Here is a 25,324-nt window from a genome sequence, read left to right on the forward strand (position 1 = left end):
GGAGAGGGGGGGAGGTTTCATCCATAGCTACTTCCTGGGTTTAGGGGGTCGGGGAGTAGGTTCAGGAGAGGGGGGGAGGTTTCATCCATAGCTACTTCCTGGGTTTAGGTGGTTGGGGAGTAGGTTCAGGAGAGGGGGGGAGGTTTCATCCATAGCTACTTCCTGGGTTTAGGGGGTTGGGGAGTAGGTTTAGGAGAGGGGGGGGGGGTCGGGGTTGGAAAAGCATCGGGGTCGGGGTTAGAATGAAACACTGGTCTGGTTGACATGACCAGAACACATGAACTGGTTAAACCACTGGTATGAACCCTCCTTTGTGTATGTGTGTGTGGATGTGTGTGTGTGTGGATGTGTGTGTGTGTGTGTGAGTGCATTGTGTGTGTGTGTGTGTTGAGAGGATGCCAATGGGTTCTGTTTGGACTCTTTGTTTGTGGAACTGGTCCTTCCTGCCCTCTGATGTGATATGGTCATGAATAGATCTCTGTGTCACACACACACACACACACACACACACACACTGATTTGCGTGGTGTTTATCTGATGATGGTGGTTGAGAGGAGAGCATGGTGGATACAGAGATAGACAGATATAGATAGATACTGTAGAATCCGTAGGTGGATAGATACTGTAGAATATAATGATAAATACTGTAGATACCCACAGTAGAACCAATGGCCGACGTACCGTTAGGCAGAAGAGGCAATTGCCTCAGGCCTCATATCATCAAGGGGCCACGTGAGCTGGACATTAAAAAAACATTACTACTGTACTCCTCTTCCCTGGTATCATGCTAAACTGTTGGGAGACCATAGTGGATTCCAGGTAACTTCTCCATACTCTCTCTTCTAATAATATAAGTACTCTACTCCTCTTCCCTGGTAAGAGGAGAGGAGAGGGGATGAGGAGAGAGAAGAGGAGAGGAGAGGAGGAGAGAGAGGAGGAGAGGAGAGAGGAGAGAGAAGAGGAGAGAGAAGAGGAGAGGGGAGAGGAGGAGAGGAGAGAAGAGGGGAGGAGGAGGGGAGGGGGAGAGGAGAGAGAAGAGGAGAGGGGAGAGAGGGAGAGGGAAGAGGGGAGGAGAGGAGAGGAGAGAAGAGGGGAGTAGGAGAGAGGAAGAGGGGAGGAGAGAGAAGAGGGGAGGAGGAGGGGAGAGGGGAGAGGGGAGAGGAGAGGAGAGGAGAGGAGAGAGAATAGGGGGGAGGAGGGGAGAGAGGAGAGGAGAGAGAAGAGGAGAGAGGAGAGGAGGAGTGGGAAGAGGGGAGGAGAGGAGAGGGGAGTAGGAGAGAGGAAGAGAGGACAGAGGAGAGGAAAGGAGAGGAGGAGAGAGAAGAGGCCACTAGCCTTGTAATGTTGAGATGCATCCCGAGTTCTATCCAGAGGGGGCGTGACCTGCGGGCTGTCGTCACCAACCAGTATAAAAAGTGCAGCTGTGGCACCGAGCGGATGCTGTGGGAAAGCACAGAGGACTTGCGAGCGCCCATACGCACACACACCGCACCACATTCTCTCTCCTTTTCCTCCTACTCAGACACTTCCCAAACAAAGAGAAGCTCGCCAGGCGGAGGAACAGACCGCATCTGTCCGAGCCACGGAATCCTCGTGACCAGAACAACACACTACAACTCACCCGGACCGGTTGGAACCGAGAAAAGATCGATCATCATGTGTAGTAACGGGGCCAGTAACGGGACCAGCGACATGCTTCAGATCCAGTTCGGTTTGATCAACTGCGGGAATAAATACCTCACGGCTGAAACGTTCGGATTTAAAATCAACGCCTCGGCCACGAGCTTGAAGAAGAAGCAGATTTGGACCCTGGAGCAGAGCGGGGAGGAGGCTGCCGGTAATGTGTTCTGTCTCAAGTCGCACCTGGGTCGTTACATAGCGGTGGATAAAGACGGGAACGTTACCGGGGATAGTGAGAGTTCTGGACCCGAGAGCCGGTTCATCATCACGGCTCACGACGATGGGAGATGGTCTCTGCAGGTAGGATAAGAGGATGAAGGGGTGAGAGTGAACGCATGAGAGACTTGCCTATGTATTGTTACCCCTATTCATATACGGTAACCGCTTTGGCGCCTATTAAACGATAGTATCTTCTGACCCGGGGGGTGTTAAAGAGGTTACCGACGCTTGCTCTAAACGTTAACGCGCATCGCTTGGGGTACTGTTTTGGAAACATAAGGAATGTGTCTTTCATATCGGCAAGAAATTATTTTCAAAAAAACAAACGGTAGCCTACATTTTCTAGTTCTACACACCTTTTTTTTTATTTTTTAATAGGGTTAATGTTCCCACAAGGCCTTATCGCCATGTCACAGCGCATGTTTAAGGAAGACTGACAGAAAACCTAGGCGGCACCCGTTGCCAAAACGCTTTGAACACCTTAGCCTAGAGAACCGATGTTGAGTTGAATTGCCTGAACAAAAATATAAACGCATCATGCAACAATTTTCAAAGATTTTTTTTTACAGTTTTATATAAGGAAATCAGTCAATTGAAATAAATCAATTAGGCCCTAATCTATGGATTTCACTCACCTGACTGACTGCAGGGTCGCAGCCATGGGTGGGCCTGGGAGGGGAGCCAGGCCCACCCACTGGGGAGCCAGGTCGCAGCCAATCAGAATGAGTTTTTCTCCACAAACGGGCTTTAATACAGACAGAAATAGTCCTTAGCAGCCCCCCCCCCTCTCCCCTCTCAGACGATACCGCAGGTAAAGAAGCCGGGTGTGGAGGTCCTGGGCTGGCGTGGTTACACGTGGTCTGCGGTTATGAGGCCAGTTGGACGTACTGCCAAATTCTCTAAAACAACGTTGGATGCGGCTTATGGTAGATAAATTAACATTACATTCTCTGGCAACAGCTCTGGTGGACATTCCTGCAGTCAGCATGCCAATTGCACGCTCCCTCAAAACTTGAGACATCTGTGGCATTGTGTTGTGGGACAAAACTACACATTTTAGAGTGGCCTTTTATTGTCCCCAGCACGAGGTGCACCTGTGTAATGATCATGCTGTTTAATCATCTTCTTGATATTCCACACCTGTCAGGTGGATGGATTATCTTGGCGAAAAGGAGAAATGCTCACTAACAGGGGATGTAAACACATTGCTGCACAAAATTTTGAGCACAATAAGCTTTTTTTGTGTGGATGGAACATTTCTGGGATCTTTTTATTTCAGCTCATGAGACATGGGACCAACACTTTTACATGTTGCGTTTTGTATTGTTGTGCAGTGTACTACATAGGGCAGAAATGAGGCGTTTGGATCAGGAACGTTTCCTCTCATGACCTCTACAAGCCAGAATGCTGAATAGAATGAAAGCCCTGCTTTAACAGTTGTCCATGTGGTTGGTCCTTTTTGCAGGGAGGAATGTGAGACAAAATATCCATAGTGTCATCAACCTGACCTTCAGTATGCCGGTCTGTGTATCGTTTTGTATTTCTGCCTTTTTTATATTCAATACTGTTGCAAACACTTCCAGCTGATTTGCGTTGTGTAACAGTGTTGCTTCCGTTCCCTCTCCTCGCCCCAAACCTGGGCTTGAACCAGGGACCGTCTTGCACACATCGACAACAGTCACCCTCGAAGCACCCGTTACCCGTCGCTCCACAAAAAGCCGCGGCCCTTGCAGAGCAAAGGGAAACAACTACTTCGAGGTCTCAGAGCGAGTGACGTCACCCCGATTTGAAATGCTACTAGCGCACACCGCTAACTAGCTAGCCATTTCACACCGGTTACACGAGGAAACGTGCTTCGGTCGACTACATTTGGCTATTGTTTACATGTTGTGCATCACTTCCCTGTGGATCCCCCCCCTCCTACCGCCAAAAGGACCAACAAACATGTACAACCGGTAAAGTTTTTAAAATATGATTTTATTCAACATTCTGCCTCGTAGAGACACTACAGACTTCTCCAGACTGGTAACATGGAGTAACCATGGTAACAGACTTCTCCAGACTGGTAACATGGAGTAACCATGGTAACAGACTTCTCCAGACTGGTAACCATGGTAACAGACTTCTCCAGACTGGTAACATGGAGTAACCATGGTAACAGACTTCTCCAGACTGGTAACATGGAGTAACCATGGTAACAGACTTCTCCAGACTGGTAACATGGAGTAACCATGGCAACAGACTTCTCCAGACTGGTAGCATGGAGTAACCATGGTAACAGACTTCTCCTAGACTGGTAACATGGAGTAACCGTGGTAACAGACTTCTCCAGACTGGTAACATGGAGTAACCATGGTAACAGACTGTGTTTTTAGTCTAACGTTAACCTGTGTGTAAGCTAACTGGGTAGGAAGTGTAGTTGGTCAACTGGAGGTACCACAGCTTGCTGATCTGTGATAAACTGCTACAGTAAGCGTAGCTTTTATAATTTTTTGAAAATATTATTTCTCGCTGATATGAAAGATAAGGGACCTATCAGCATTTGTTTTGAAAAACCTGTTTAGAAAGCGATTTTTCTAGATTTTTGGAAACGTTAAAACACAGCGTTTGGAATTGTAGTTCACGTGGCGCTAAATGTTGGGCGACTGTAACGGCTGAAAACCCAAACATAGGGATTGAATGTGCTTGTTTGTGTGTGTGTGAAGTGTAGTGTAGTGTCTAATGTGTGGAGGTGTTTTGTCAGAAAGAGGAAATAGACGATGTAGTGTGTGATTTTGTATATTCTCATGGGTTTCTCTGCAGTCAGAGGTCCACGGCAGATATCTGGGAGGCACAGAGGATCGGATCAGCTGTTTTGCCCAGGTAGGTATGTTCAGACTGCATGATGAGCTGAAGAACGTTCATAACGTCTCTTTCTCTACATGATGTTGTTAAATAACGTACGTACGTACGCCGTGTTCCTAGTGTGTAATCTCTCTCTCTCTCTCTCTCTCTCTCTCTCTCTCTCTCTCTCTCTCTCTCTCTCTCTCTCTCTCTCTCTCTCTCTCTCTCTCTCTCTCTCTCTCTCTCTCTCTCTCTCTCTCTCTTCTCTCTCTCTCTCTCTCTCTCTCTCTCTCTCTCTCTCTCTCTCTCTCTCTCTCTCTCTCTCTCTCTCCTCTCCCCAGACTGCATCAGTGGCTGAAAAATGGAGCGTTCACATTGCTATGCACCCTCAGGTAACACACACCCTGCCCCCCCGCCCTGCCCTCTCCTCCACCCCCCCCCCCGCCCTGCCCTCTCCTCCACCCTCCTCTAACGCCTGACCTCTAACCCCTCCCCTCCAGGTGAACATCTTCAGCGTGACCAGGAAGCGTTATGCCCACCTGTCCTCTAAGGTGGACGAGGTCTCTATAGACCGTGACGTCCCGTGGGGAGTAGACTCCCTAATCACCCTGGTGTTCAGAGACCAACGCTACCACCTGCAGACGTCCGATAACCGCTTCCTGAAGAACGACGGCAGCCTGGAGGCCGCGCCCGACAAGACCACCGGATACACGCTGGAGTTCCGCTCCGGGAAGGTGGCGTTCAGGGATTGTTTTGGCCGCTACCTGGCGCCGTCGGGGCCGAGCGGGACCATGAAGAGTGGGAAGAGCAGCCGCGTGGGGAAGGATGAGATGTTCTCTCTGGAGCAGAGTCACCCTCAGGTGGTTCTCACCGCCGGAAACGAGAGGAACGTCTCCACCAGGCAAGGTAGGACCAACACAACCTTATAGAACAGTACTAGAACCTAACGTAGGACCAACACAACCTTATAGAACAGTACTAGAACCTAACCGGACAAGGTAGGACCAACACAACCTTATGGAATAGTACTAGAACCTAACCAGGCAAGGTAGGACCAACACAACCTTATAGAACAGTACTAGAACCTAACCGGACAAGGTAGGACCAACACAACCTTATAGAACAGTACTAGAACCTAACCAGGCAAGGTAGGACCAACACAACCTTATAGAACACTACTAGAACCTAACCGGACAAGGTAGGACCAACACAACCTTATAGAACAGTACTAGAACCTAACCGGACAAGGTAGGACCAACACAACCTTATAGAACAGTACTAGAACCTAACCAGACAAGGTAGGACCAACACAACCTTATAGAACAGTACTAGAACCTAACCAGGCAAGGTAGGACCAACACAACCTTATAGAATGGTACTAGAACCTAACCGGACAAGGTAGGACCAACACAACCTTATAGAACAGTACTAGAACCTAACCAGACAAGGTAGGACCAACACAACCTTATAGAACAGTACTAGAACCTAACCGGACAAGGTAGGACCAACACAACCTCATAGAACAGTACTAGAACCTAACCAGACAAGGTAGGACCAACACAACCTTATAGAACAGCACTAGAACCTAACCAGGCAAGGTAGGACCAACACAACCTTATAGAACAGCACTAGAACCTAACCAGACAAGGTAGGACCAACACAACCTTATAGAACAGTACTAGAACCTAACCAGACAAGGTAGGACCAACACAACCTTATAGAACAGTACTAGAACCTAACCGGACAAGGTAGGACCAACACAACCTTATAGAACAGTACTAGAACCTAACCGGACAAGGTAGGACCAACACAACCTTATAGAACAGTACTAGAACCTAACCAGACAAGGTAGGACCAACACAACCTTATAGAACAGTACTAGAACCTAACCAGGCAAGGTAGGACCAACACAACCTTATAGAATGGTACTAGAACCTAACCAGACAAGGTAGGACCAACACAACCTTATAGAACAGCACTAGAACCTAACCAGGCAAGGTAGGACCAACACAACCTTATAGAACAGCACTAGAACCTAACCAGACAAGGTAGGACCAACACAACCTTATAGAACAGCACTAGAACCTAACCAGGCAAGGTAGGACCAACACAACCTTATAGAACAGCACTAGAACCTAACCAGACAAGGTAGGACCAACACAACCTTATAGAACAGTACTAGAACCTAACCGGACAAGGTAGGACCAACACAACCTTATAGAACAGTACTAGAACCTAACCAGGCAAGGTAGGACCAACACAACCTTATAGAACAGTACTAGAACCTATCCAGGCAAGGTAGGACCAACACAACCTTATAGAACAGTACTAGAACCTAACGTAGGACCAACACAACCTCATAGAACAGCACTAGAACCTAACCAGACAAGGTAGGACCAACACAACCTTATAGAACAGTACTAGAACCTAACCGGACAAGGTAGGACCAACACAACCTTATAGAACAGCACTAGAACCTAACCAGGCAAGGTAGGACCAACACAACCTTATAGAACAGCACTAGAACCTAACCAGGCAAGGTAGGACCAACACAACCTTATAGAACAGTACTAGAACCTAACCAGGCAAGGTAGGACCAACACAACCTTATAGAACAGTACTAGAACCTAACCGGACAAGGTAGGACCAACACAACCTTATAGAACAGTACTAGAACCTAACCAGGCAAGGTAGGACCAACACAACCTTATAGAACAGTACTAGAACCTATCCAGGCAAGGTAGGACCAACACAACCTTATAGAACAGTACTAGAACCTAACGTAGGACCAACACAACCTCATAGAACAGCACTAGAACCTAACCAGACAAGGTAGGACCAACACAACCTTATAGAACAGTACTAGAACCTAACCGGACAAGGTAGGACCAACACAACCTTATAGAACAGCACTAGAACCTAACCAGGCAAGGTAGGACCAACACAACCTTATAGAACAGCACTAGAACCTAACCAGGCAAGGTAGGACCAACACAACCTTATAGAACAGTACTAGAACCTAACCAGGCAAGGTAGGACCAACACAACCTTATAGAACACTACTAGAACCTAACCAGGCAAGGTAGGAGCAACACAACCTTATAGAACAGCACTAGAACCTAACCAGACAAGGTAGGACCAACACAACCTTATAGAACAGTACTAGAACCTAACCAGGCAAGGTAGGACCAACACAACCTTATAGAACGGTACTAGAACCTAACCCAGACAAGGTAGGACCAACACAACCTTATAGAACAGTACTAGAACCTAACCAGACAAGGTAGGACCAACACAACCTTATAGAACAGTACTAGAACCTAACCGGACAAGGTAGGACCAACACAACCTTATAGAACAGCACTAGAACCTAACAAGGTAGGACCAACACAACCTTATAGAACAGTACTAGAACCTAACAAGGTAGGACCAACACAACCTTATAGAACAGTACTAGAACCTAACCGGACAAGGTAGGACCAACACAACCTTATAGAACAGTACTAGAACCTAACCGGACAAGGTAGGACCAACACAACCTTATAGAACACTACTAGAACCTAACCAGACAAGGTAGGACCAACACAACCTTATAGAACAGTACTAGAACCTAACCAGACAAGGTAGGACCAACACAACCTTATAGAACAGTACTAGAACCTAACCGGACAAGGTAGGACCAACACAACCTTATAGAACAGTACTAGAACCTAACCGGACAAGGTAGGACCAACACAACCTTATAGAACACTACTAGAACCTAACTGGACAAGGTAGGACCAACACAACCTTATAGAACAGTACTAGAACCTAACCAGACAAGGTAGGACCAACACAACCTTATAGAACAGTACTAGAACCTAACCGGACAAGGTAGGACCAACACAACCTTATAGAACAGTACTAGAACCTAACCAGACAAGGTAGGACCAACACAGCCTTATATAACAGTACTAGAACCTAACCGGACAAGGTAGGACCAACACAACCTTATAGAACAGTACTAGAACCTAACCGGACAAGGTAGGACCAACACAACCTTATAGAACAGTACTAGAACCTAACCGGACAAGGTAGGACCAACACAACCTTATAGAACAGCACTAGAACCTAACCAGGCAAGGTAGGACCAACACAACCTTATAGAACAGTACTAGAACCTAACCAGACAAGGTAGGACCAACACAACCTTATAGAACAGTACTAGAACCTAACCAGGCAAGGTAGGACCAACACAACCTTATAGAACAGCACTAGAACCAAACCAGGCAAGGTAGGACCAACACAACCTTATAGAACAGTACTAGAACCAAACCAGGCAAGGTAGGACCAACACAACCTTATAGAACAGTACTAGAACCTAACCAGGCAAGGTAGGACCAACACAACCTTATAGAACAGTACTAGAACCTAACCGGACAAGGTAGGACCAACACAACCTTATAGAACAGTACTAGAACCTAACCGGACAAGGTAGGACCAACACAACCTTATAGAACAGTACTAGAACCTAACCGGACAAGGTAGGACCAACACAACCTTATAGAACAGTACTAGAACCTAACCGGACAAGGTAGGACCAACACAACCTTATAGAACACTACTAGAACCTAACCGGACAAGGTAGGACCAACACAACCTTATAGAACAGTACTAGAACCTAACCAGACAAGGTAGGACCAACACAACCTTATAGAACAGTACTAGAACCTAACCGGACAAGGTAGGACCAACACAACCTTATCCTATTATATACAACCACATTATCCTGGTCCTATTATATACAACCACATTATCCTGGTCCTATTATATACAACCACATTATCCTGGTCCTATTATATACAACCACATTATCCTGGTCCTATTATATACAACCACATTATCCTGGTCCTATTATATACAACCACATTATCCTGGTCCTATTATATACAACCACGTTATCCTGGTCCTAGTATATACAACCACATTATCCTGGTCCTATTATATACAACCACATTATCCTGGTCCTATTATATACAACCACATTATCCTGGTCCTATTATATACAATCACATTATCCTAGTCCTATTATATACAATCACCACATTATATAGAATTAGACTGCTATTCTATATCTGTATGTTCTTAACAGTCACACCACAGGAAGCAGACACTTCCCTCCCCCCAGCCCTTTGTCAGCCCGGTGCAGCTAGAATATAATCTGTCAGTTTTCTGAGCTGTGCACTGCAGACACCCAGCAGCCTCTCCTCACCTCCTCTCTCCTCTGCTCCTCCTCTCTCCTCCTCCTCCTCTCTGTCCTCCTCCTCCTCTCCTCACCTCCTCTCAGACACAGCATGGCATCTGTCTCTCTCTGTGTGGTGGTCAGATGGACCAGAGACGACAACTCCTGTTTATATTGATGTTAGAGAAAAAGGAGAAAGTCTGAAAGAGCAGAGAGCTGGCGGAGAGGCTCCACAGCTTAGTGTGGTGAAACAGCTCTGGCACGCCGGGGGTGTGTGCTGACTCCTGTCATTGGGCCGGGCTGGGGGTGTGTGCTGACTCCTGTCTTTGGGCCGGGCTGGGGGTGTGTGCTGACTCCTGTCTTTGGGCCGGGCTGGGGGTGTGTGCTGACTCCTGTCTTTGGGCCGGGCTGGGGGTGTGTGCTGACTCCTGTCTTTGGGCCGGCCTGGGGGTGTGTGTTGACTCCTGTCTTTGGGCCGAGGGTAGGTGATGACTCCTATCATTGGGCCGGGCTGGGGGTGTGTGCTGACTCCTGTCTTTGGGCCGGGCTGGGGGTGTGTGCTGACTCCTGTCTTTGGGCCGGGCTGGGGGTGTGTGCTGACTCCTGTCTTTGGGCCGGGCTGGGGGTGTGTGCTGACTCCTGTCTTTGGGCCGGGCTGGGGGTGTGTGCTGACTCCTGTCTTTGGGCCGGCCTGGGGGTGTGTGTTGACTCCTGTCTTTGGGCCGAGGGTAGGTGATGACTCCTATCATTGGGCCGGGCTGGGGGTGTGTGCTGACTCCTGTCTTTGGGCCGGGCTGGGGGTGTGTGCTGACTCCTGTCTTTGGGCCGGGCTGGGGGTGTGTGCTGACTCCTGTCTTTGGGCCGGGCTGGGGGTGTGTGCTGACTCCTGTCATTGGGCCGGGCTGGGGGTGTGTGCTGACTCCTGTCATTGGGCCGAGGGTGTGTGTTGACTCCTGTCTTTGGGCCGGGCTGGGGGTGTGTGCTGACTCCTGTCTTTGGGCCAGCCTGGGGGTGTGTGCTGACTCCTGTCATTGGGCCGGCCTGGGGGTGTGTGCTGACTCCTGTCTTTGGGCCGGGCTGGGGGTGTGTGCTGACTCCTATCATTGGGCCGGGCTGGGGGTGTGTGCTGACTCCTGTCATTAGGCCGGGCCGGGAGTGTGTGTTGACTCCTGTCTTTGGGCCGGCCTGGGGGTGTGTGCTGACTCCTGTCTTTGGGCCGGCCTGGGGGTGTGTGTTGACTCCTGTCTTTGGGCCGAGGGTAGGTGATGACTCCTATCATTGGGCCGGGCTGGGAGTGTGTGCTGACTCCTGTCTTTGGGCCGGCCTGGGGGGTGTGTGCTGACTCCTGTCTTTGGGCAGGGCTGGGGGTGTGTGCTGACTCCTGTCTTTGGGCCGGCCTGGGGGTGTGTGCTGACTCCTGTCTTTGGGCCGCCTGGGGGTGTGTGCTGACTCCTGTCTTTGGGCCGCCTGGGGGTGTGTGCTGACTCCTGTCTTTGGGCCGGGCTGGGGGTGTGTGCTGACTCCTGTCTTTGGGCTGGGGGTATGTGCTGACTCCTCTTGTGTGTGGCAGCTGCAGTGCTGGTGTTTTTGTCTGGATGCGTGCCAAGGGAGGGACTGCCACACACTTTGCAAAGCTGTGTGTGTGTGTGTGTGTGTGTGTGTGTGTGTGTGTGTGTGTGTGTGTGTGTGTGTGTGTGTGATCCAGAGATGGGAACTCGGCACTGGTCTGGTCTTGACTCCATCTCTGGCGTGAACGCAACACGTGTCATTGTGTTACAGGAGAGAGTCAGTACTCCGAGGCCTTTATGAAAGCATAAGATAACATGGAGACCTGATCCCAGATCAGTACTCCGAGGCTTTATGAAAGCATAAGATAACATGGAGACCTGATCCCAGATCAGTACTCCGAGGCCTTTATGAGTGCATAAGATAACATGGAGACCTGATCCCAGATCAGTACTCCAGGGCTTTATGAAAGCATAAGATAACATGGAGACCTGATCCCAGATCAGTACTCCAGGGCTTTATGAAAGCATAAGATAACATGGAGACCTGATCCCAGATCAGTACTCCGAGGCTTTATGAAAGCATAAGATAACATGGAGACCTGATCCCAGATCAGTACTCCAGGGCTTTATGAGTGCATAAGATAACATGGAGACCTGATCCCAGATCAGTACTCCAGGGCTTTATGAGTGCATAAGATAACATGGAGACCTGATCCCAGATCAGTACTCCAGGGCTTTATGAGTGCATAAGATAACATGGAGACCTGATCCCAGATCAGTGTGAAAAGCTGTTGCTTATATTCTTCTATGGACCCCAGTCAGGAAGTTGTTTAGGAGTTCCAAGCAGCAGTGTGTTTTTGATGCGTCATACTGAGCCCATGCCGTCTACCTCAGGGCCCCGCATTCATAAAGCCTCGGAGTACTGATCTGGGATCAGGTCTCCATGTTATCTCATGCTTTCATAAAGCCTCGGAGTACTGATCTGGGATCAGGTCTCCATGTTATCTTATGCATTCATAAAGCCTCGGAGTACTGATCTGGGATCAGGTCTCCATGTTATCTTATGCACTCATAAAGCCCTGGAGTACTGATCTGGGATCGGGTCTCCATGTTATCTTATGCACTCATAAAGCCCTGGAGTACTGATCTGGGATCAGGTCTCCATGTTATCTTATGCACTCATAAAGCCCTGGAGTACTGATCTGGGATCGGGTCTCCATGTTATCTTATGCACTCATAAAGCCCTGGAGTACTGATCTGGGATTAGGTCTCCATGTTATCTTATGCTTTCATAAAGCCTCGGAGTACTGATCTGGGATCAGGTCTCCATGTTATCTTATGCATTCATAAAGCCTCGGAGTACTGATCTGGGATCAGGTCTCCATGTTATCTTATGCACTCATAAAGCCCTGGAGTACTGATCTGGGATCAGGTCTCCATGTTATCTTATGCACTCATAAAGCCCTGGAGTACTGATCTGGGATCAGGTCTCCATGTTATCTTATGCACTCATAAAGCCCTGGAGTACTGATCTGGGATCGGGTCTCCATGTTATCTTATGCACTCATAAAGCCCTGGAGTACTGATCTGGGATTAGGTCTCCATGTTATCTTATGCTTTCATAAAGCCTCGGAGTACTGATCTGGGATCAGGTCTCCATGTTATCTTATGCTTTCATAAAGCCTCGGAGTACTGATCTGGGATCAGGTCTCCGTGTTATCTTATGCACTCATAAAGCCTCGGAGTACTGATCTGGGATCAGGTCTCCATGTTATCTTATGCTTTCATAAAGCCTCGGAGTACTGATCTGGGATCAGGTCTCCATGTTTTCTTATGCTTTCATAAAGCCTCGGAGTACTGATCTGGGATCAGGTCTCCATGTTATCTTATGCTTTTCTGTCCCCGACTAAAACAATTCTTGGTTGACCCAAGATTCATCTGTTCTTTTGAACAATCGATTTGGTCAATGTTAAAACGTGTGTATATATTTTTTCCTTTATATAGACAGATCCGAAGTTTTAAAAAATCAAATCAACTATATTCACTGAGCTTGTCCTGATTTTCTTTAAGCGAACTGTTTGATGTAATAATTTAAGACGCATGATGAGGGAGTCCAACGGTTCATTTGATTGGCCGGGGGGCATGCTCTGGGTTTAACGTAATAAATAAAACTAGTGACTGTGACTGGCACCCATTGTCTCTCTCTGTCTCTCTCGGTCTCTCTCTCTCTCTCTCTCTCTCTCTGTCTCTCTCTCTGTCTCTCTCTCTCTCTCTCTGTCTCTCTCTCTGCGTCTCTGTCTGTCTCTCTCTCTCTGTCTCTCTCTCTCTGTCTCTCTCTCTCTCTGTCTCTCTCTCTCTGCGTCTCTGTCTGTCTCTCTCTCTCTCCCCCTCTCTCTCCCCCTCTGTCTCTCTGTCTCCCCCTCTGTCTCCCCCTTTGTCTCTCTCTCTCTGTCTCTCTCTCTCCTCCCTGCTGCTGCGACCATCACAGAACATCAACACTGTGTATCGCTGCTGTCCGTGTTTTTTTAAGCTGCAACATAATTACAGCCATTTCTGACTGAAAAGTTCTGTTACCAAAATCCCTAATTTTAGGAAAACCATTCCCTATTCCCTCATCAACCCTTGCACTCTTTACGTGACACGTGTAAGCATCGCATGCACGTGACAATGGGGCCTGACCTATAGCATAGCATATCATAATCGCATCAATAAATTGGTTATAACGAACTCTGAACTCCGTAACGCATTAACAGCACAAATGGATGCAGAGGACGTGACAGAATAAACTGGAAACGGGGGGAATGTTTACTGGTTGCTCAGGAGGGAGCGGGAAGTCAGATGTTGTGGGAAATAAACTGGAAACGGGGGGAATGTTTACTGGTTGCTCAGGAGGGAGCAGGAAGTCAGATGTTGTGGGAAATAAACTGGAAACGGGGGGAATGTTTACTGGTTGCTCAGGAGGGAGCGGGAAGTCAGATGTTGTGGGAAAAACTGGAGATCAAGAACAATGTAAGGAGCTGCGTTCATATTATGGGCCAAACAGGTGCTGTTAGATTACAAGATAATTTCTGTCTCTGTAGCCGTCTCTGTCTCTCTCTCTGTAGCGGTCGGTCGGTCTCTCTCTCTGTAGCGGTCGGTCGGTCTCTCTCTCTGTAGCGGTCTATCTCTCTCTCTCTGTAGCCGTCTCTGTCTGTCTGTGTAGTGGTCGGTCTCTCTCTCTCTCTCTGTAGCGGTCGGTCTCTCTCTCTCTCTCTGTAGCGGTCGGTCGGACGGTCTCTCTCGCTCTCTGTAGCGGCCTGTCTCTCTCTCTCTCTGTCTGTCTCTCTGAAGCGGTCGGACGGTCTCTGTCTCTCTGTAGCGGTCTGTCTGTCTCTAGCGGTCGGACGGTCTCTCTCTCTCTGTCTCTCTGTAGCGGTCTGTCTGTCTCTGTCTCTAGCGGTCGGACGGTCTGTCTCTCTGTAGCGGTCTGTCTGTCTCTGTCTCTAGCGGTCGGACGGTCTCTCTCTCTCTCTGTCTCTCTGTGTAGTGGTCTGTCTGTGTCTCTCTGTCTCTGTGTAGCGGTCTGTCTGTTTAGCTGTCTGTCTCTCGGTCTGTCTGTGTCTCTCTGTGTAGCGGTCTGTCTGTGTCTCTGTCTGTTTAGCTGTCTGTCTCTCTGTGTAGCTCTCGCTCTCTGTAGCGGTCTGTCTCTCTCTGTAGCGGTCGGACGGTCGGTCTCTCTCTGTAGCGGTCGGTCTCTCTCTGTAGTGGTCGGTCGGTCTCTGTAGCGGTCGGTCTCTCTCTGTAGTGGTCGGTCGGACAGTCTCTCTCGCTCTCTGTAGCGGTCTGTCTCTCTCTGTAGCGGTCGGACGGTCTCTGTCTCTCTCTCTGTCTCTCTCTCTCTGTCTCTCTGTCTCTCTCTCTCTGTCTCTCTGTCTCTGTCTCTCTGTCTCTGAAGCGGTCGGACGGTCTCTGTCTGTCTCTGTCTCTAGCGGTCGGACGGTCTCTCTGTCTCTCTGTCTCTGTGTAGTGGTCTGTCTCTCTGTGTAGTGGTCTGTCTGTGTCTCTGTGTAGTGATCTGTATGTGTCTCTCTGTGTAGTGGTCTGTCTGTTTAGCTGTCTGTCTCTGTCTCTCTGTGTAGCTGTCTCTCTCTCTGTGTAGCTGTCTCTCTCTCTCTCTGTCTCTCTGTCTGTCTCTCTCTCTCTCTCTCTCTCTCTCTCTCTCTCTCTCTCTCTCTCTCTCTCTCTCTCTCTCTCTCTCTGTAGCTGTCAGTCTGTCTCTCTTTCTGTAGCGGTCGGTCTGTCTCTCTCTGTAGCGGTCTCTCTGATGTGGCTGGCACTAGCTGCTGTAAGAATCAGTAGGTGTGTAAAGACTGATCTGGCTCCCCATGTGTCCCAGCCTCTCTCCTCTTTAACCAGCCTGCTGAACAATAGAGGACCCACAATCACAGACATTCTCTCTCTCGTTGCACCGTTGTCACTTACTGATACTCCCACTATTCTAGAAACACACCCAGTCTCCTAGTAGTGGCAGGGTTAGGAGATGGAGGGACTGTAGTTAGAGTGATGGTTGGTGGAGGGGAACTGGAGTGTCTGTCTCTGGGTGGAGAGGACCTAAAAAGACTGTGGGGGCTGTTTTTTGTTAGACTTCAGTGCGGCTTTTTACATTATCGATCATAGCCTGCTGCTGGAAAAACGTATGTGTTATGGCTTTACACCCCCTGCTATACTGTGGATAAAGAGTTACCTGTCTAACAGGACACAGAGGGTGTTCTTTAATGGAAGCCTCTCCAACATAATCCAGGTAGAATCAGGAATTCCCCAGGGCAGCTGTCTAGGCCCCTTACTTTTTTCAGTATTTACTAACGACATGCCACTGGCTTTGAGTAAAGCCAGTGTGTCTATGTATGCGGATGACTCAACACTATACACGTCAGCTACCACAGCGACTGAAATGACTGCAACGCTTAACAAAGAGCTGCAGTTAGTTTCAGAATGGGTGGCAAGAAATAAGTTACTCCTAAATATTTCAAATACGAAAAGCTTTGTATTTGGGACAAATAATTCACTAAATCTTGTAATGAATCATGTGGAAATTGCGCAAGTTGAGGTGACTAAACTGCTTGGAGTAACCCTGGATTGTAAACTGTCATGATCAAAACATATTGATACAACAGCAGCTAAGATGGGGAGAAGTCTGTCCATAATAAAGTGCAGCTCTGCCTTAACAGCATTATCAACAAGGCAGGTCCTACAGGCCCCTAGTTTTGTCACACCTGGACTACTGTTCAGTAGTGTGGTCAGGTGCCACAAAGAGGGACCTTTGGAAAATTACAATTGGTCCAGAACCGGGCAGCACGACTGGCCCTGAAACATGCACGTAGAGCTAATATTAATGACATGCATGTCAATCTCTCCCTGCTCAAAGTAGAGGAGAGATTTGACTTCATCGCTCAGAGTGGAAGAGAGATTAACTTAATCACTGCTTGTTTTTGTAAGAAGTGTTGACAAGCTGAATGCACCGAGGTGTCTGTTTGAACTACTGGCACACAGCTCAGACACCCATGCATACCCCACAAGACATGCCACCAGAGGTCTCTTCACAGTCCCCAAGTCCAGAGCAGACTATGGGAGGTGCACAGTACTACATAGAGCCATGACTACATGGAACTCTATTCCACATCAGGTAACTGATGCAAGCAGTAGAATCAGATTTAAAAAAAACAGGTACAAATACACCTTATGGAACAGCGGGGGACTGTGAAGAGACACACACACACAGACACAGACACATACACAGACACACACGTACACATAACATACACACTCTGTAGCTCAGCTGGTAGAGCATGGTGCTTGTAACGCCAAGGTAGTGGGTTCGATCCCCGGGACCACCCATACACACAAATGTATGCACGCATGACTGTAAGTCGCTTTGGATAAAAGCATCTGCTAAATGGCTTATTATTATTATTATTATTATTAGTAGTATAATAACATACACCTGTATTGGTTGTTGTAGTAGAGTAGTGGCCTTTTAATGTTTCAAAATTGTATTATAATCTACAGTTGAAGTCGGAAGTTTACATACACTTAGGTTGGAGTCATTAAAACTAGTTTTTCAACCACTCCACACATTTCTTGTTAACAAACTATAGTTTTGGCAGGTTGGTTAGGACATCTACTTTGTGCATGACACAAGTAATTTTTCCAACAATTGTTTACAGACAGATTATTTCACTTATAATTCACTGTATCACAATTCCAGTGGGGTCAGAAGTTTACATACACTAAGTTGACTGTGCCTTTAAACAGCTTGGAAAATTCCAGAAAATGATGTCATGGCTTTAGAAGCTTCTGATAGGCTATTTGACATTTGAGTCAATTGAAGGTGTACCTGTGGATGTATTTCAAGGCCTACCTTCAAACTCAGTGCCTCTTTGCTTGACATCATGGGAAAATCAAAAGAAATCAGCCAAGACCTCAGAATAAAAATGGTAGACCTCCACAAGTCTGGTTCATCCTTGGGAGCAATTTCCAAACGCCTGAAGGTACCACGTTCATCTGTACAAACAATAGTACGCAAGTATAAACACCATGGGACCACGCAGCCATCATACCACTCAGGAAGGAGATGCATTCTGTCTCCTAGAGATGAACGTACTTTGGTGCGAAAAGTGCAAATCAGTCCCAGAACAACAGCAAAGGACCTTATGAAGATGCTGGAGGGAACAGGTACAAAAGTATCTATATCCACAGTGAAACGAGTCTATCAACATAACCTGAAAGGCCGCTCAGCAAGGAAGAAGCCACTGCTCCAAAACCGCCATAAAAAAGCCAGACTACGGTTTGCAACTGCACATGGGGACAAAGATCGTACTTTTTGGAGAAATGTCCTCTGGTCTGATGAAACAACAAAAATAGAACTGTTTGGCCATTATGACCATCGTTATGTTTGGAGGAAAAAGGGGGTGGCTTGCAAGCCGAAGAACACCATCCCAACCGTGAAGCACGGGGGTGGCAGCATCATGCTTTGGGGGTGTTTTGCTGCAGGACGGACTGGTGCACTTCACAAAATAGATGGCATCAAGAGGAAGGAAAATGATGTGGATATATTGAAGCAACATCAAGACATCAGTCAGGAAGTTAAAGCTTGGTCGCAAACGGTTCTTCCAAATGGACAATAACCCCAAGCATACTTCCAAAGTTGTGGCAAAATGGCTTAAGGACAACAAAGTCAAGGTATTGGAGTGGCCATCACAAAGCCCTGACCTCAATCCTACATTTGTGGGCAGAACTGAAAAAGCGTGTGCGAGCAAGGAGGCCTACAAACCTGACTCAGTTACACCAGCTCTGTCAGGAGGAATGGGACAAAATTCACCCAGCTTATTGTGGGAAGCTTGTGGAAGGCTACCCGAAACGTTTGACCCAAGTTAAACAATTTAAAGGCAATGCTACCGAATACTAATTGAGTGTATGTAAGCTTCTGACCCACTGGGAATGTGATGAAAGAAATAAAAGCTTAAATAAATCATTCTCTCTACTATTATTCTGACATTTCACATTCTTAAAATAAAGTGGTGATCCTAACTGACCTAAGACAGGGAATTTTTTACTAGGATTAAATGTCAGGAATTGTGAAAATCTTTTTAAATGTATTTGGCTAAGGTGTATGTAAACTTCCGACTTCAACTCTATACAGTGGGGGAAAAAAAGTATTTAGTCAGCCACCAATTGTGCAAGTTCTCCCACTTAAAAAGATGAGAGAGGCCTGTAATTTTCATCATATGTACACGTCAACTATGACAGACAAAATGAGAAAAAGAAATCCAGAAAATCACATTGTAGGATTTTTAATGAATTTATTTTAGGGATTATGTCTGTCTGGCCTTCAGTCATGTCTTTATGTTCACTGGTCTGATTGGCCTTCAGCCATGTCTTTATGTTCACTGGTCTGATTGGCCTTCAGCCATGTCTTTATGTTCACTGGTCTGATTGGCCTTCAGCCATGTCTTTATGTTCACTGGTCTGATTGGCCTTCAGCCATGTCTTTATGTTCACTGGTCTGATTGGCCTTCAGCCATGTCTTTATGTTCACTGGTCTGATTGGCCTACAGCCATGTCTTTATGTTCACTGGTCTGATTGGCCTTCAGCCATGTCTTTATGTTCACTGGTCTGATTGGCCTTCAGCCATGTCTTTATGTTCACTGGTCTGATTGGCCATTTGTCTTTATGTTCACTGGTCTGATTGGCCATTTGTCTTTATGTTCACTGGTCTGATTGGCCTTCAGCCATGTCTTTATGTTCACTGGTCTGATTGGCCTTTAGCCATGTCTTTATGATCACTGGTCTGATTGGCCTTCAGCCATGTCTTTATGTTCACTGGTCTGATTGGCCTTTAGCCATGTCTTTATGTTCACTGGTCTGATTGGCCTTCAGCCATGTCTTTATGTTCACTGGTCTGATTGGCCTTCAGCCATGTCTTTATGTTCACTGGTCTGATTGGCCTTCAGCCATGTCTTTATGTTCACTGGTCTGATTGGCCGTTAGCCATGTCTTTATGTTCACTAGTCTGGTCTGATTGGCCATTTGTCTTTATGTTCACTGGTCTGATTGGCCTTCAGCCATGTCTTTATGATCACTGGTCTGATTGGCCTTTAGCCATGTCTTTATGTTCACTGGTCTGATTGGCCTTCAGCCATGTCTTTATGTTCACTGGTCTGATTGGCCTTTAGCCATGTCTTTATGTTCACTGGTCTGATTGGCCTTCAGCCATGTCTTTATGTTCACTGGTCTGATTGGCCTTCAGCCATGTCTTTATGTTCACTGGTCTGATTGGCCTTCAGCCATGTCTTTATGTTCACTGGTCTGATTGGCCTTCAGCCATGTCTTTATGTTCACTGGTCTGATTGGCCTTCAGCCATGTCTTTATGTTCACTGGTCTGATTGGCCTTCAGCCATGTCTTTATGTTCACTGGTCTGATTGGCCTTTTGTCTTTATGTTCACTGGTCTGATTGGCCATTGGCCATGTCTTTATGTTCACTGGTCTGATTGGCCATTTGTCTTTATGTTCACTGGTCTGATTGGCCTTCAGCCATGTCTTTATGTTCACTGGTCTGATTGGCCTTTTGTCTTTATGTTCACTGGTCTGATTGGCCTTCAGCCGTGTCTTTATGTTCTCTGGTCTGATTGGCCTTCAGCCATGTCTTTATGTTCACTGGTCTGATTGGCCTTTAGCCATGTCTTTATGTTCACTGGTCTGATTGGCCTTCAGCCATGTCTTTATGTTCACTGGTCTGATTGGCCTTCAGCCATGTCTTTATGTTCACTGGTCTGATTGGCCTTCAGCCATGTCTTTATGTTCACTGGTCTGATTGGCCATTGGCCATGTCTTTATGTTCACTGGTCTGATTGGCCATTTGTCTTTATGTTCACTGGTCTGATTGGCCATTTGTCTTTATGTTCACTGGTCTGATTGGCCTTCAGCCATGTCTTTATGTTCACTGGTCTGATTGGCCTTTAGCCATGTCTTTATGTTCACTGGTCTGATTGGCCATTTGTCTTTATGTTCACTGGTCTGATTGGCCTTCAGCCATGTCTTTATGTTCACTGGTCTGATTGGCCTTCAGCCATGTCTTTATGTTCACTGGTCTGATTGGCCTTCAGCCATGTCTTTATGTTCTCTGGTCTGATTGGCCTTCAGCCATGTCTTTATGTTCACTGGTCTGATTGGCCTTCAGCCATGTCTTTACGTTCTCTGGTCTGATTGGCCTTCAGCCTTGTCTTTATGTTCACTGGTCTGATTGGCCTTCAGCCATGTCTTTATGTTCACTGGTCTGATTGGCCTTCAGCCATGTCTTTATGTTCACTGGTCTGATTGGCCTTTTAACCATGTCTTTATGTTCACTGGTCTGATTGGCCTTCAGCCATGTCTTTATGTTCACTGGTCTGATTGGCCTTCAGCCATGTCTTTATGTTCACTGGTCTGATTGGCCTTCAGCCATGTCTTTATGTTCACTGGTCTGATTGGCCTTCAGCCATGTCTTTATGTTCACTGGTCTGATTGGCCTTCAGCCATGTCTTTATGTTCTCTGTGAAGGTGTGATAGGTGGGGCAGTTGTGTGTGTCTGATAGCAGTGTGTTCCAGACATGGGAAGCTCTCCCAGAGAAAGCAGATTGACTAAAGGTGTTTTTCCTTAAGGGAACTATACAGTCACCTCTCATGGTGCTTTTCCTTAAGGGAACTATACGGTCACCTCTCATGGTGCTTTTCCTTAAGGGAACTATACGGTCACCTCTCATGGTGCTTTTCCTTAAGGGAACTATACGGTCACCTCTCATGGTGCTTTTCCTTAAGGGAACTATACGGTCACCTCTCATGGTGCTTTTCCTTAAGGGAACTATACGGTCACCTCTCATGGCGCTTTTCCTTAAGGGGACTATACGGTCACCTCTCATGGCGCTTTTCCTATACGGTCACCTCTCATGGTGCTTTTCCTTAAGGGAACTATACAGTCACCTCTCATGGTGCTTTTCCTTAAGGGAACTATACAGTCACCTCTCATGGTGCTTTTCCTTAAGGGGACTATACGGTCACCTCTCATGGTGCTTTTCCTTAAGGGAACTATACAGTCACCTCTCATGGTGCTTTTCCTTAAGGGAACTATACGGTCACCTCTCATGGCAGCACCTTGTGGTCCTCTGTAGCTCAGCTGGTAGAGCACGGCGCTTGTAACGCCAGGGTAGTGGGTTCGATTCCCCGGGACCACCCATACGTAAAAATGTATGCGCACATGACTGTAAGTCGCTTTGGATAAAAGCGTCTGCTAAATGGCATATTATTATTATTATTACCTTGTGGACCTGCTGCCTTGGGGGTTGGGTTTTATGTTAAGTGGAGGCGGGAGGAGCCAGGAAATGTATGATCTGGAATACAAGACATGTCTGTGTATTGTAGGTACTCTACTCACGTCACCACGGTCACATGATTTAAAGATGGGCGTTATTATGGCCGACTTCCAGACCCTTGGAAATCCCCCCCACCCCAATAGATGTGTTGGTGACCTTTTGTAATGGGGCCAGTGAGTGACTCTTTGTCGTTTTTAAGAAAGGTAGAGTCCAGCCCAAACACATCTTTTGGCTTTAGAGTTCTTTAGTGAGCTAAATCACCTTGTTCACCTCTTGACTCAGAAACCTTCCTTATGATGAAGACCGTTTTGAGTTTCATTCTGTCTTTATGTGCCCCTGATGGAGTTTGTGATTTTTAATGACCTCTGCTCCTCCCTCCCTCCCTCCCTCCCTCCCTCCCTCCCTCCCTCCTTCCTCTGGCTGCATCCTCCTCACTGTTTTATAAACCATAATTCCATGTGGGATTAAACCCTGGAGCTGTGGCAGGGGTCTGGGTGTAGCTTGGCAGCTGTGGCAGGGGTCTGGGTGTAGCTTGGCAGCTGTGGCAGGGGTCTGGGTGTAGCTTGGCAGCTGTGGCAGGGGTCTGGGTGTAGCTTGGCAGGGGTCTGGGTGTAGCTTGGCAGGGGTCTGGGTGTAGCTTGGCAGGGGTCTGGGTGTAGCTTGGCAGCCGTGGCAGGGGTCTGGGTGTAGCTTGGCAGCTGTGGCAGGGGTCTGGGTGTAGCTTGGCAGCTGTGGCAGGGGTCTGGGTGTAGCTTGGCAGCCGTGGCAGGGGTCTGGGTGTAGCTTGGCAGCCGTGGCAGGGGTCTGGGTGTAGCTTGGCAGCTGTGGCAAGGGTCTGGGTGTAGCTTGGCAGCTGTGGCAGGGGTCTGGGTGTAGCTTGGCAGCTGTGGCAGGGGTCTGGGTGTAGCTTGGCAGGGGTCTGGGTGTAGCTTGGCAGGGGTCTGGGTGTAGCTTGGCAGCTGTGGCAGGGGTCTGGGTGTAGCTTGGCAGGGGTCTGGGTGTAGCTTGGCAGCTGTGGCAGGGGTCTGGGTGTAGCTTGGCAGCTGTGGCAGGGGTCTGGGTGTAGCTTGGCAGCTGTGGCAGGGGTCTGGGTGTAGCTTGGCAGCTGTGGCAGGGGTCTGGGTGTAGCTTGGCAGCTGTGGCAGGGGTCTGGGTGTAGCTTGGCAGCTGTGGCAGGGGTCTGGGTGTAGCTTGGCAGCTGTGGCAGGGGTCTGGGTGTAGCTTGGCAGCCGTGGCAGGGGTCTGGGTGTAGCTTGGCAGGGGTCTGGGTGTAGCTTGGCAGCTGTGGCAGGGGTCTGGGTGTAGCTTGGCAGCTGTGGCAGGGGTCTGGGTGTAGCTTGGCAGCTGTGGCAGGGGTCTGGGTGTAGCTTGGCAGCTGTGGCAGGGGTCTGGGTGTAGCTTGGCAGCCGTGGCAGGGGTCTGGGTGTAGCTTGGCAGCTGTGGCAGGGGTCTGGGTGTAGCTTGGCAGCTGTGGCAGGGGTCTGGGTGTAGCTTGGCAGCTGTGGCAGGGGTCTGGGTGTAGCTTGGCAGCCGTGGCAGGGGTCTGGGTGTAGCTTGGCAGCCGTGGCAGGGGTCTGGGTGTAGCTTGGCAGCTGTGGCAGGGGTCTGGGTGTAGCTTGGCAGCTGTGGCAGGGGTCTGGGTGTAGCTTGGCAGCTGTGGCAGGGGTCTGGGTGTAGCTTGGCAGGGGTCTGGGTGTAGCTTGGCAGCTGTGGCAGGGGTCTGGGTGTAGCTTGGCAGGGGTCTGGGTGTAGCTGTGGCAGGGGTCTGGGTGTAGCTGTGGCAGGGGTCTGGGTGTAGCTTGGCAGCTGTGGCAGGGGTCTGGGTGTAGCTTGGCAGCTGTGGCAGGGGTCTGGGTGTAGCTTGGCAGGGGTCTGGGTGTAGCTTGGCAGGGGTCTGGGTGTAGCTTGGCAGCTGTGGCAGGGGTCTGGGTGTAGCTTGGCAGGGGTCTGGGTGTAGCTTGGCAGCTGTGGCAGGGGTCTGGGTGTAGCTTGGCAGCCGTGGCAGGGGTCTGGGTGTAGCTTGGCAGCTGTGGCAGGGGTCTGGGTGTAGCTTGGCAGCTGTGGCAGGGGTCTGGGTGTAGCTTGGCAGCTGTGGCAGGGGTCTGGGTGTAGCTTGGCAGCTGTGGGTTTTAGACGTGCTCAGCTGTAGGACGGCCTCTAATCCCAGCTCTCTGATGTTGCTGATCCTGACCAGACAGTATGTGTCTGACTGTAGTGTGTTTCTACTGGTTACTGTCCGACTGTAGTGTGTTTCTACTGGTTACTGACTGACTGTAGTGTGTTTCTACTGGTTACTGACTGACTATAGTGTATTTCTATTGGTTACTGTCTGACTGTAGTGTGTTTCTACTGGTTACTGTCTGACTGTAGTGTATTTCTACTGGTTACTGTCTGACTGTAGTGTGTTTCTACTGGTTACTGACTGTAGTGTGTTTCTACTGGTTACTGTCTGACTGTAGTGTGTTTCTACTGGTTACTGTCTGACTGTAGTGTGTTTCTACTGGTTACTGACTGTAGTGTGTTTCTACTGGTTACTGTCTGACTGTAGTGTATTTCTACTGGTTACTGTCTGACTGTAGTGTGTTTCTACTGGTTACTGACTGTAGTGTGTTTCTACTGGTTACTGTCTGACTGTGGTGTGTTTCTACTGGTTACTGTCTGACTGTGGTGTGTTTCTACTGGTTACTGTCTGACTGTAGTGTGTTTCTACTGGTTACTGACTGACTGTGGTGTGTTTCTACTGGTTACTGTCTGACTGTGGTGTGTTTCTACTGGTTACTGTCTGACTGTAGTGTGTTTCTACTGGTTACTGTCTGACTGTGGTGTGTTTCTACTGGTTACTGTCTGACTGTAGTGTGTTTCTACTTGTTACTGTCTGACTGTAGTGTGTTTCTACTGGTTACTGTCTGACTGTGGTGTGTTTCTACTGGTTACTGTCTGACTTGTGTGTTTCTACTGGTTACTGACTGACTGTAGTGTGTTTCTAC

At 48.2% G+C, this 25,324-nt stretch overlaps 1 protein-coding gene across 1 annotated transcript in view; it reads left to right on the forward strand.

Annotated features, from left to right (window-relative positions):
* Window positions 1-1,445: 1,445 nt before the first annotated feature.
* Window positions 1,446-25,324, forward strand: part of fscn1a (fascin actin-bundling protein 1a) — a 35,393-nt gene continuing 11,514 nt past the window's right edge. Inside the window, exons 1-4 of the mRNA XM_084193918.1 lie at window positions 1,446-1,980; window positions 4,702-4,761; window positions 5,064-5,114; window positions 5,223-5,628. Coding sequence (XP_084050044.1) covers window positions 1,657-1,980; window positions 4,702-4,761; window positions 5,064-5,114; window positions 5,223-5,628 — 841 coding nt within the window. The 5' untranslated portion in view covers window positions 1,446-1,656. The remainder of the gene's footprint in view (window positions 1,981-4,701; window positions 4,762-5,063; window positions 5,115-5,222; window positions 5,629-25,324) is intronic.

The sequence above is a fragment of the Coregonus lavaretus genome, assembly GCF_964263955.1.
Source record: "Coregonus lavaretus genome assembly, contig: HAP1_SCAFFOLD_1359, whole genome shotgun sequence".
NCBI classification, from domain to species: domain Eukaryota; kingdom Metazoa; phylum Chordata; class Actinopteri; order Salmoniformes; family Salmonidae; genus Coregonus; species Coregonus lavaretus.